This window comes from Macrobrachium nipponense, chromosome 20 (genome assembly GCF_015104395.2).
Source record: "Macrobrachium nipponense isolate FS-2020 chromosome 20, ASM1510439v2, whole genome shotgun sequence".
Taxonomy (NCBI): domain Eukaryota; kingdom Metazoa; phylum Arthropoda; class Malacostraca; order Decapoda; family Palaemonidae; genus Macrobrachium; species Macrobrachium nipponense.
The window spans coordinates 72921350-72936054 of NC_061089.1; the positions used below are offsets into that span (position 1 = coordinate 72921350).

General features: G+C 33.5%; 1 protein-coding gene across 1 annotated transcript in view; it reads right to left on the reverse strand.

The window, feature by feature from the left end:
- LOC135195050 (kalirin-like) overlaps positions 1–14705 on the reverse strand; it is a 1052038-nt gene that overhangs the window by 676590 nt on the left and 360743 nt on the right. Inside the window, 2 exon segments of the mRNA XM_064221390.1 lie at positions 725–917; positions 1469–1658. Coding sequence (XP_064077460.1) covers positions 725–917; positions 1469–1658 — 383 coding nt within the window.

The following is a 14705-nucleotide window of genomic DNA, read 5'->3' on the forward strand; positions in this document are numbered from 1 at the left end:
AATTCCTACAATATATATGTATAACATAACCGTGCCTTTTCTCTTTGTATTTTTTTGGCAATATCTCCGAAGACACAACAGACAACACATTTATGTAATTTGATCTTTTCTTTTCAGGTTTAGATTCAATATCTAAGCTGCAATATTCTACTGCTGTTAATTATTCATCCAGTAGACTGACATTATAACAGCCTTTTACATTGCACTTCCCGTTCATGCCTAACACAATGTTATCTAGAATTCAGAGTGTACAGTAAACTTTTTAAGGATTTTCTTTTACTTAAGAATACAGAAATATTATCACAATAAAAAATATGTAGACTTAAGAAACTTAAAACTGAATCTTACTGTCCTATTTTTATTTTGCTTTATGCTTAAAAAATCTAAAACAGACTGCCAATGATCTTATATTAATTCCAATTGTCTACTATCCATTAAGATAATCAGAAATCTCGTACTGGAAGTTAATTACAAATATGTTCTCATTCCATTGAGTATTTACACATTAAGATAACCATAAATCTTATACTGGATGTTAATTATACATGCGTTCTTATTCCAATGTATATTTATACGTTAAGATTACCACAAATCTTAATGAGTATTAGGAAACTTGAATTATTTTTCTAACTATCTTCTAAGCTTTTTAAATCATCACCAAAGAAAATCAGAAAATAAATAAAAACCTTAATCCTAATTATTCAACAAACTGAACTTATATTACCTCGAACTTATACTTGTGACTCCCTATACTCGTACGCTGTTTCTGCCAGAAATTGTCCGGTTTCACAATGTATACAATGTGTATGTGCTGAGCAAAGCTCTCATGCAGTTCTTTCAAGATGGGTTTCACCGTATTCCAGGTTGATCCGCGCATGTCAATTATCACAGTGAAGCCAATCTCGCGCACTTCGTCACTGCCAGTGTGAAAAATACAAACTATTAAGTATCTCTATGTTGCATTTTCAAACAAGCACACAGATAAAATATTAAGACAGTGTACATTTATGGTTAGTCCAATCCAGGCTATTGCATTAATGTCAACTCAATACAATTCTTCTGTATCTTCTGTTCATTACAAAAATTGTTCACAATTTTCGTTTCTGATGAGGTAATTATATTTAAACTATAGAATGTAATTCATTTAATTTATATAATTTCATTCATTCATTATAAGTAAAAACCGTATAGATATCTCAGTGCCATTAATTTGACAGAAATGTTCAGGTGTGCCCTAAAAGCACAAACTCACTTTAATATGTATTCAAATATTATCAAAACGCATCAGTTTCTACACAACACCTAATATTTTTTTACCTTTTACAAAATTGACTAACAGGTATAATATAATCATCCCTTTAGAAAACAAAGCGTGCCTTAAAACTGTGTGAAAAAAATATATAAAAACGAGAATTGCAAACTACAAAAACAGAATCAATGTGACTTCAAAAATAGCTCCACCTTTTACCTTGGAATCTGCATGAGGTATTGCAGGAGCGGGCGGTAGTCGTCATGTTTGAGTCTGTCTCTGCGGGTGCTCGCAGGAAAGGTGAGGATGGGTCCAGCCCTTTGGTCGCGACCCCCGGACAAATAAGCCACCTTCTCATGGAGCACCGTCATCACGTCTACCGCCCGTAATCCATCCATCCTCTTCGGAACTGCAATAAAAAAAATGATGGCGTGAGTCTGTTGTTCCAAATATATTGGAATAATAATAATAATATAATAATAATAATGATAATAATAATAATAATAATAATAATAATAATAATGATAATAATAATAATAAAAATATCCACCAAAAACCTGAATGACACAAAAACAAAATATTTTTTATTTCCAGGTAATAATAATATAATAATAATAATAATAATAATAATAATAATAATAATAATATGGGATACGCCAGTGGACATTGTACCCATAATCATAGGAAAACTAGGCAAGATCCCAAGACCCCTGAGAAGGAATCTGGAAAAACTAGAGGCTGAAGTAGCTCCAAGACTCATGCAGAAGAGTGCGCTCCTCGAAACAGCACACATAGTGAGAAAAGTGATCGATTCTTAAGGAGGCAGGATGCATCCCAGAACCCCACACTATAAGTACCACCCAGTCGAATTGGAGGACTGTGATGACATAAAAAAAAAAAACCTGAATAACACAAATAAAGACAAAATATATTGTCATCAAAAGCTACGATCTGTCTACAGCACGAATGCAACCATTAAACTAAACCCATCTGGCTCCAGATAAGTTCTCCCGTCTCACTGAGAGTAATAATAACAACAATAACATACAAATAAAAATGTTTGAACATTTAAGTAAACTTTCCAAACACATAAAGTAACCCTTAAAACCAAGAGCTAACATAACTCTATCATCTACCATCAGACCAGGAACTCTACGGGGCAGTGGACGGTTCAATATTTGTACATTTCCCCCTACAGCATCATTCTGCGTTTTAGGAACCATACAGAATTCATTCCCTTAAAACTGACAGAAACTTCTCAGAAATAATTAATTTTCATTTTATTCGCAAGACATATTATCAAGGTCACTACTCTTACACGATAAATTGAAAAATCCAGGGCACCCAAATTAGGCACAAGTGCCCCCCCAACCCCCGCCCCGTGGCGGGGGCGAGCTCAAGTGGGGAAAAGGGTGGCAGATGCAGTTTTTCTTTTATTTATTTTCGTTATTTTCCAATTTTATTCATCTATTCTTCAATGCACTTCATATTTCTAAATCTATTCATGTAATCTTAAATACATTATCTTTTTTTTTATCTTATTCGTCTATCGAGTTATTTTTTTCTCGCACCCTCCTTATATATATATATATATATATATATATATATATATATATATATATATATATATATATATATATATATATATATGTATGTATGTATATATATACATATATTCTTCAATGTACTTCTTTTTTCTAAATCTATTCATGCATTAAAAAAAATATTATTTGTCTATTCTTAAGTTATATATTTTTTCTTGCATTCTCCTTTATAATTATACACACACACACACACACACAACACACATATATATATATATATAGATATCATATATTATATATATTCTTATACATATAATAATATTAATATATATATATTAATATATAGGAATTACATATATATATTATATATATTATTCTATATATATATATATGAATATTTATCACATCACCGTGATTCATATAAATCATTCGAGCTACAAATGTCTTTTTTAATATCTAATTCGCTCTACCTCGGAATTGATATATTTCATATATGTGCCGAGGGGGAATTTTTTTAGTTGATAATAATTTCTTACCCCCATGGGATCGAACCACCGTCCAGTTGGACGGGAACGAAATCAGGATCGGACAGTGACGCTACCGAAACGGCTATCAGATAGCCGTTTTTCCCCGTCCAACTGGACGGTGGTTCGATCCCATGGGGGTACGAAATTATTATCAACTAAAAAATTCCCCCTCGGTACATATATGAAATATATCAATTCCGAGGTAGAGCGAATTAGATATTAAAGGACATTTGTAGCTCGAATGATTATATATATATATATATATATATATATATATATATATATATATATATATATATAGTGTGTGTGTGTGCGCGCGCGCGCGCGTCTGCACGCATGCGCTCTGTGAGGACACACTTATGCATAACATCCTGGATGCATCCACTCGATATTATTTAGTGTATCACTAATTACACTGCATTTACGCTCTCTCTACCCCTTCTATTCTATTCCACTTTATTCGACTCCACGCCTATTTACCTATCGAAGTGGAACTCTCATCGCGAGTCAACCTCGAACCAAGAGGTGAGCACGTACAAAGCACTATTCAAACACAGAGATGTGTATACGTACGTGACATGACTTGCGCATCGCAATCGGGGGCGAATCAAATGCGCATGCGCACTAGACCCTATCAGTTAATGACTCGGCAATGACGGCCCTTAATTAAACCCCGTTTTACATAAAGATCATTATTTATAATTTATAAAGTACAATAACGAATATGGATTAATTAGACTAACAGGTTTTAAATACTTGGTCATATACTAAGCCTAGCACCAGCAGATACGCTAACAAGCACAAGAATCAGCATTTCGTGTTCTTACCAAAAATCAACCAAGAAGCACTTTACAAAATAATTCGCCTCCTATTTTCTTACTGAGCATCAATCAAACTCATTTTCCTATTGACATCGGACACCAACAGCATACTCATGAATGTAAAAACAATCATATAAAAAACTAAAGTTTTCAACTGTTCTCGTCCGTAATGTCCAACAAATTGCGTTTCCATCCCACCCTAAAAAAAAACTCCATTTTCTCCTCATCTACGCGGACAAGGGACAATTAATGAATCAATCGATTCTTATCTGATGTGCAACAGGCCTGATAAGATAGCAGCACGATGGAAAGGAGGAGACGACAGCTAAAGTCTTTCTAACGCCAACTCTCGCCAGCCACTTTCACAGTCGCCTTCTAAAAAGTGAAAGTGATGATGGGCCTATTTCGGCCAACACCCCAACAATAGGACCTTGGAAGTGACACCGAGTGGCGTGTCCCATACAATCGCCTCCTTCGTCCTATATAAGGAACTAATGACGTCAAACAGCTCTTGAAAGTCTTGATTCCGTTTAAACGTTCCTCAAGTTCCAACGTCAACCGTCCTTTTCTAAAAATGACAGAAAACTGAGGAGGAAGGAATGGTATGGGAAACTATGAAAATTCAGAGTCGACCTAGGTAAATGACAGCAAAGTGTCAATCTAAAGCGGTAGTAGAGCAAGAAACTGACATGTCAGGAGATTTTAATCTCTCTCTCTCTCTCTCTCTCTCTCTCTCTCTCTCTCTCTCTCTCTCAATCTAAAGCTGAGTCTAATAAGGACGAGTCTTACGAGATAGACGCTGTCACTGCCACTGACATCAGAAGATTCTCTCTCTCTCTCTCTCTCTCTCTCTCAAATGCTACAACAATTTGAATACGTTTAAATCAACGGATGTTTATTTGACTCGCTCAATTAGCCAAGATCTACAAACATGCAATGCCCAAGTTTCAGAAAAATGTCACCACTTGAACAAACACGACGCGCCAAGCGCACCTGCTCTGAACTAGAAAATGCTGAAAAAAAAGTGAGTGACGAATAGGTACGTGCGCTTTAATAAAAGTATATATAAATAACTACATAAAACTGGAATGAAGGTCACAGGATTCCCAAGCGCTACAATTCCATTTCAGAGTAATTGGCACCAAACCGATTATACAGCCAGTCGGTCTAAGGCTATTGAAAATGTTGACGCTTTCGGGGAAATGGTGTATTCATATGCACGACCCAAATTAGTTGACATCTGTGTGTGTGTGTGTGTGTGTGTGTGTGTGTGTGTGTGTGTGTGTGTAACGCTAACATAGTGTTAGAGAATCATTAAACCTGACGCCCCAACTGTAGGCCGTAGTTTATAAAATTAATATTCTTAAAATACTTCGATCTCAACAGTATACACAGAACCAATTTGCTACTATTTAAATTAACTCCTCTAGACTAAATACTACTATACTTCACTATCGGGTATAAAAAAACAAAGCAGTTAAGAACAGCACAGTTCATAAATAAATAATAAATATATATATGTATATAGATAATATATATATATATATAATATATATACATATATATATAGTATATATATAATATATATATAGTATATTATATATATATATATATATATATATATGGTCTATCACAGCCTCCAATTCGATTGGGTTGTATTTATAATAATGTGGGGTTCCGGGCTTGCATCCTGCCTCCTTAGGAGTCCATCACTTATCTTACTATGTGCGCCGTTTCTAGGATCACACTCTTATTATTATTATTATTATTATTATTATTATTATTATTATTATTATTATTATTATTATTATTAATTATTATTTATATAGGATAGGCCTAGGAATTAACCCACTAGAATCAACAGCCAACTTCTTAGCGGCCGTCTTTCAAGCCCCCGGCCCCCCCGGATCACCCTCCCACCTCCCACCCCCGCTCTCTCTCTCTCTCTCTCTCTCTCTCTCTCTCTAAATTAAACTTTTCCCCAGATCTTCTTTGTCACCTCCGAGGATCATTATTTTCAGAGAGGGCAAGAGACAGAGACAAAGGCAGAGAGAGATGAGAGAGAGAGAGAGAGGAGAGAGAGAGAGAGAGAGAGAGAGAGAGAGCAAGGACCTTTTTTTTTCTTTCATCCTCTTGTTTCATAATGAACTCTCTCTCTCTCTCTCTCTCTCTCTTCTCTCTCTCTCTCTCTCTCTCTCTCTCTCTTTCTTGGTTATTTTAGCTAACCTGTAAGCATTCTTCTTTTTCTTTCTTTCTTATTTCTCATATTCGTAGATTTTCTATAGAAGAAGAAGAAGAAGAAGAAGAAGAAGAAGATTATTATTATTATTATTATTATTATTATTATTATTATTATTATTATTATTATTATTATTATTAACTGCCCTACGTCAACAAATTGTTTACAAATTAATAATAATGATGATAAAAAATTACCTCTAGTATTTTTAATTTCGAGTATACATGTGCAATTAATATAAGTGTTTCTCCAGTATTAATAATAATAATAATAATAATAATAATAATAATAATAATAATAATAATAATAATAACAACAACAACAACAACAGACACTTCTGTTCATATAACCATCAAATAGTAATTCAATTTTAATAACCAACTAAGATCCAGTTGACATTTAAAATATTGCCTCAACCTGGCTCTGTCAAAACACAAACTAAAACTCATATAAAGTCACAGGAAATCCAACGATGATGATAAAAAAAAACTGCAACTCACTGCCTTTCCCACTTTTTACAAAAAGCTCAAAGGAAGAGTAATTTATACTTCTAACGAAACGACGTAAGAACTTGAAGGAGAGAAGCAAAGGAATAAGGGACGAAAAATAACTGGACCCAACTCGTAAAGGATGAAGCAAACTCTCCTCCAGATAAGTTTAATATTCCATCAAATTCGATCCGAATTCAAACATAAAGTTACGAGAGAAGACCTTCCTAGCAGACTCTGGGCTTTGGCCAAACAGTAACTTCCCCGTGAGAAAAAATGGGAAATATAGACAGATGCGAAACACAGTGTGTAAAATTGCGAGGAAAACTTCAAGTTGACCGGTTAAAGAATTTGCTAAACTCCCCGCCCCCTTCTCCACCTTTTTATACGACCTGGGGGAGGAGGGGGGGGGGGGGGGGAGTGGCGGTTGAAGGAACCCTCAAACTAGCTTAGATATTTCCACAATCAGATAGCAATTATATCACAATCTTGTGTTTAGACTGCTTTTTTGGTCACAATTTAATGGGTAAACTCCATTTAATATAATCCAATCGTTTCAACTGAACCAAACGATAATCAAACACTAAGGCCGAGGCCAAAGAGTTTGAATATTATTGTGTGTGTGTGCGTGTGTGTGTGTTTAAACGTTTCACTACAATCAACTTCAGATACATTGTTAAATCAACTAACGATCCTGTGTGTGTGTGTGTGTGTGTGTGTGTGCATATATGCGCGCGAGTTCTTATCAGCCCAAATTCCTTTGTTTCACCCTTAAAGGCATCGCAAACTTTTATCCGCTTCCGAGCTACATCTTCCAAACTCTCTCTCTCTCTCTCTCTCTCTCGTCTCGAACGCCTTCAGGAAATGCCTTGTTTTTTTATAAGCATTTCTTAAAAACTTCGGTGGACTCCTCCGTCTCGCAGAATGACGAGGCACTTCAAAGCTAACCCCCCACCCCCCATCTCTCTCTCTCTCTCTCTCTCTCTCTCTCTCTCTCTCTCTCTCTCTCTCTCTCTCTCTCTCTCTGGGAATGAAACCCGACGTTTTATTTCCACATGAAAGTCATTTTAAGGTTTAGTGGGTGAGGCTGGAGACCACCAGGAATTGCTGGGACCAGGTACTGAATCATCTCAAAACATCCCGTTGAAAGAAGTCACGGATTTTTACAGTCTCACAATTGTATATAAGTTGAAGAATTTCCACCAAGACGGAAATTCGTGAAATGGTAAGATTACGGCAAAGAGATGAATATTATATAAAAAAAAAAAGAGCATCTCAAAACATATCGCTGAAAGAAGTAACGGATTTTTACAGTTCCACAATTGTACATAAGTTGAAGAATTTTCATCAAGACGGAAATTGTGAAATGGTAAGATTGAGGCAAAGCGATGAATTTATATATATATATATATATATATATATATATATATATATATATATATATATATATATATATATATATATATATATATATATATAAAAAGAGCATCTCAAAACATCCCGTTGAAAGAAGTCACGGATTTTTTACAGTTTCACAATTGTAAGTTTGAAGAATTTCCACCAAGACGGAAATTTGTGAAATGGTAAGATTGAGGCAGAGTGTGGTGAATATATTATAGATTCTCAAAATATACCGTTGAAAGAAGTCACGGATTTTTTACAGTCTCACAATTGTATATAAGTTGAAGAATTTCCACCAAGACGGAAATTCGTGAAATGGTAAGATTACGGCAAAGAGATGAATATTATATATATATATATATATATATATATATATATATATATATATTATATATATATATATATATATATATATATATATAAAAAGAGCATCTCAAAACATCCCGCTGAAAGGAATCAAGGATTTTTTACTGTTTCACAACTGTGTAAGTTACAGAATTTTCACCAAGACGGTGAAAATTCTGTGAAATGGTAAGATTGAGGCAGAGTGTGGTGAATATTATAAATAAAAAAAGATAGATTCTCAAAATATAACCGTTGAAAGAAGTCACAGATTTTTACAGTTTCACAATTTTGTAAGTTAAGGAATTTTTCACCAAGACGGAAATATGTGAAATGGTAATATTACGACAGAGTGGTGAATATTATAGAGATTCTCAAAATATACCGTTGAAAGAAGTCACGGATTTTCAGTTTCACAATAGTATTATAAGTTGGAGAATTTTCACCAAGACGAAAATTTGTGAAATAGTAAGATTACGGCAGAGTGGTGAATATTAAAAAAATAAATAAATAAGACGAAAATGTGTGATATAGCAAGGTTATGGGAAAGTGGTGAATATAATATAATAATTATTAATAAATATTAATATATTTATATTATTAATCTATATGTTATATGTTATATGTATCTGTATAATATTATATAAATAATTAAATATATCTATATATATATATATATATTTATATTATTAATGTATATGTATATGGATCTATATGTATAGTATATGTATATGGATATGTATATTATATTAATATATATTATATATGTCATATATATATATAAATATATATATATATATATATATTTAAAGCTTAAACAACAACAACAACAACAACGACGACTACATTAAAAATAACTCACTCCCAAAAATAAAGAAACGCTACATAAAAAATGAACAAAAGCAGCTTTTGCAAATTAAGCCACACTCCTTATGGGGGAATAAAAACCCAGTATACCAACACGGTCTTCATCGAAAACATAAATGAAAACATAAAGAAAAAATAATAAAGAAATTAATAATAATAAAAAAAAGACAGAATTCATTAATCAAATGAGAAGATACCCAAATGAAATACAAGATATAGAAAATATTTGTCTCCTAAGGAAAGAGAGAGAGAGAGAGAGAGAGAGAGAGAGAGAGAGAGAGAGAGAGAGAGAGAGAGAGATGTAAGACTCACAAAATAAAAAAAATAAAAACTCATGGTTGAGGAACGTGAAAAAACAGAGTGGAGGAGGAGGAGGAGGAGGAGGAGGAGGAGGAGAAGGAGGAGGAGGAGGAGAGAGAAAGAGAGTGGGAGGAGGGGGAGAGGGGGGGGGAGTCCTCCTCTCTTATCTGTTGATGACACAACCACCCTGCCATAATAAAGATGGCAGCCGTGGGGTCTCCCAGAACGCCGAAGGACCCCATTACCCTAAAAAGCTCATCAAGGTACACACATTTTCCAAGACGGAACTGACATTCAAGGACCACCACCAGCATCGTGACTTACTCTGTTTATGGGAATTAACCTCATGGAACTGTGCCTTATTAGAGGAAACATGAATGTTTTGGTAAACATTCCAGCATCGTGATTTACTCCGATCCAAAAAAAAAAAAAAAAAAAAAAAAAAACTCGTGGAATTGTGACTTACTACAAAGAACATGAATGTCTCAATAAATACTCCAATATTGAAGTAAATGCCATCACGTGTATTAACATACAATTACAACTGAGAAGACCAACGAACATGTACTATAGTATGTACCGCCGCCCTACGCGATCATAAAAGTACAAATTCGAAAAAAAAAGTTTCCAAAATGTCATATTTCTGTTTTCCAAAATAAATTTTCCTAATAAATGACAAATAAGATGTGAGGCATCCAGAGTAATCATGAGTTAACAGTACCGACAAAATCTTCAATAAGAAAGTTATAAATTCCATCTACTTAGCCACTTAGTATTAATAATACATATAGTCAATATTCAGGAACAAATAACTTTTAAAAACTATTTATTCTGTTCTTGCAATATGGAAAGAAAGATCTTTAAATTATCAAAAACTATAAAATACTCTGATAGGACATCGTATAACCGCCATGAAAGTCTACGTACTCTACAACCCTTGTTTAACTTATCTGAATAATTGTGCTAAGGATTGTTGTTACTGGTACACATTTTGTAAAGAATTTACAAAATCCCAAAACCAAAAAAGGTACTTATTTTGTATGCGTTGCAACTTATTGCCCTCTATACCTATCATTGGCATTATTGTCGGAAATTTTGCCTGACCCTTCCATAAGTTTCACTTTTATGATATAAAAAAAAGTTTGCACTATCAATCGTCGTCCCTGATTTTCTACAACGGCTTTTGAGGTGTAACACTGCCACACTGACTAATAAGAAAGTTATTTTGTTCTAAACCATTGTCAACATGCGGACATGTCTTCTAAAAGCGTTAAACAGATGTCGCTTTCAATGTTTAGCGACATTTTGTGCTACCTAGAAGCACAGAGCAACGTTGCCAGTAAGTACTTGAGACAAGCCTTTTTTGTGCGTCCTAAAGTTAAGAAAGTACATTATGATATAGCAATACCCTCAAGAAAATTTGACGGAATTTTACTTTCTCACTTTTGTGGTGATTTCAATACATCATTGCAAATACAAAAATTAAAGAGAACACTATTACAGCAAAAGCAAATTCACATAAAATACGTAACTTGAGTCTTCCATAAAATATTTTTAATAATAAAAATTTATCGACAATTATGTCCGTTGTGACAACTTTTAATCCAACCAACCATTCATCTAACCAATGAATACGACGTTTACTGAGACACTCAGAAAAAAGTAGAGCTGTTTAATACAAATGATCTAAACGTAATCAATATCCTGTCGGCTTTAAACTATAGTATACTCTTCTTGACAAGATGACGCAACAAGTTTAGGGTATAAGAAATTTTTAAGAAATTTTTAATGTTTATAAAAATAAATATGAAGTCCGTCCCCTCCACAGCTTTCCAGTATCTAATATATTGATCAGTCGTTATCAGTAACGGTACAAACTTCCTTAAGGATGAAGGACGGTCGTGGGCCGCTTCCCAATTAGTGGCTGAGAGATCATAACAGGGGGGGTTTACGGCTATACCCGAAATTAATCCGGTGTCATTACCGGATCTATTCTTCAAGGTCATTGGAATCACTCTGGTATTAGCAGTTAATTAAAATATTATTATCATTACCTATATAACTGCCATTGTGCGTGTGAGCGTGTGAAAGCTCACCACAGAACATTCTAATGCCCTTGGGTAGCTCATGCCCAAAGCGATAATGATGTAAGACAGTTCGAAAGCTCTGCCTTTCTCTGAGGAATCATGATAAGATAAAGACAAAAGCCATTTGAAACCATCAACGGAATACAATTCCCTGTTCAAATTCCCAACAGGCTCGGTAATGAAGACGATATTCACACTTACGATAAATTCTAGATAAAGAACCTTCGCAAATTCTGTAAAAATTCTAGATAAAGAACGTTCGCAAATTTGCAAAAATTCTAGATAAAGAACCTTCGCAAATTTTTTAAAAATTCCAGCTAAAGATCTTTTGCAAATTTAGTAAAAATTCTAATTAAAGAACCTTCGCAAATTCTGTAAAAATTCCAGATAAAGAACCTTCGCAAATTTTGTAAAAAATGTAGATAAAAGACCTTCGCAAATTTTGTAAAAATTCTAGATAAAGAACCTTCGCAAATTCTGTAAAATTCCAGATAAAGAACCTTCGCAAAATTTGTAAAAAATGTAGATAAAGGACCTTCGCAAAATTTGTAAAAATTCTAGATAAAGAACCTTCGCAAAATTTTGTAAAAATTCTAGCTAATGATCTTTCGCAAATTTTGTAAAAAAAAAAAAAAAAAAAAAAAATCCAGATAAAGAACCATTGCAACTTTTGTAAAAATTCTAGATAAAGAACCTTCGCAAATTGTGTATGAAAATACATGAACGTGTAAATGATAAGGGATATACCAATCATGTATATAAAATTTTAACGATACCCATTGGAACTCCGGCAGAAAGGAATATCATATAGTTTATAACATTTACATGATAAATATTCAGTGAATTACGTATGTTATGGTGGTGCGTGTGTTTGTGTACAAACATCAGTATGTGGGCATGTAAATTAATATTAAATAAGAGACATACCTGAGAACGAGGTATTGAACACCTGATTGACGTATGTTTACGATTCTAGTGTAATTTAATTTCAGCGAGATAGAGTATCATCATATAATCACCGCGTACGTGTCATAATATAATTCCTCCTCCTCTAACCACTTAATCTGAGAGATCTTTACAGTTAATTCTAGAAAATAACAACATTGAAGAATTAAATACGAGTCGGTAATGTCATTACTTGCTACCTAGGAAATGGCTCATTCAAAACAGCAACCCCGACTAGGGACTCAACTGAGAAGAAAAAAAAAAAAAAACACACACACACACACACACACACACATATATATATATATATATATATATATATATATATATATATATATATATATATATAACCACTCGCCATTGCAGCCACTGCAAAAAAAATAAAAGAAAAGTTATCTTTCTAGAAAATATTTTTGCTTTTTCTATCATCATCAACATCATGCACTGCAATCAACAGTCAAGGAGTGGGTGTCGACACTGCCGGAGGGTTAGAAATGAAAAATGAAATGATTGATAAGACATTTTCTCAAAACGCGATGAAGTCGACGAACTACAATATAACTTCGTACAGCGAAATGACAGAGGGTAAAAGTGCCAAGATATCCAGCCAAACAAATATATAAATAAGATCAAAACCATATAGTTAGATTATTATTTATAAAATAAAGTGTGACGTATTATTTTTATGAAATAAAGTGTGACGTATTATTTTTATAAAATAAAGTGTGACACATACTTTTATAAAATAAAGTGTGACGTAACTCATAACATTACCAGAAAGTGTAGTCCAAACTAATTACAACTGATTAACACACGTAAACAGCAATGATCCTTTAAAAATAAATCTTATTCACCTCTTATATTTATAGATTTATTTTTTATAAAATAAAGTGTGACGTAACTGTAGTCCAAACTAATTACAGCTGATCAATACTCGTAAACAGCAATAATCCTATAAAAATATATTCTGTTCACTTATTATATTAATTAAAAAACTATAGAAGATCCTATTCTACAGAACACCATCACACAAACCATGTAGTAAATGAAACAGCCTGGAACAAGTTCATCATCAACACTCGTGAGTGCTAACAATTACTTCAGAAACTTTAATTAGCTTCTCCTACGCGTAAACTTTCTCTCATTCCATACAACACTGAAAATGTCAAAACATTCTTCCATTACAAGCAGAACTGACAATTTCAAAATATTTTTTATTCGCAAATAAAACTGACAATTTCAAAACATTCATTCATTACAAGCGAAATTAATCATTTAAGAACATTCATTCATTACAAAGAGACCTGACAGTTTAAAAACACTCACAAATTGAACTTAGAATTCCAAAACATTCTTTCATTACAAACAGAACTGGCAATATCAAAGCATTCTTCCATTAAAAATAAAACTGAAAATCTCAAAACATTCTTTATTCACAAATAGAACTAACGATTTTAAAACATTCATTCATTAGAAGCAAAATTAAAAAATTTCAAAACATTCTTATTCACAAATAAAACTGACCATTTTAAAAACATTCGTTCATTAGAAACAAAATTACAAAATTCAAAACATTACTTCATTACAAACAGAACGGACACAATTTCAAAACACTCCCATCACAAACAGAATTAAAACTCCAAGACCGCGGAACAGTACTGCTTCAATAAACCGCAAAATACCATAAACCATCTGGCCGAATTGGACGGCAATGCGAAGTAGAAGGGAAAAAGAAAAAAAAAAACAAGTTAATTTATGCCGATGAAACGACTCGTTCTCCTGTTTCCTTCATTACAGGACGCGTTATCAAACCGTGACGCAATGCACCCAAGCCGACCGAAATTGTAATGCGACCGGTCCTCCTCTGCATTGTAGAGCAGCCTGGCCGTAAAGCC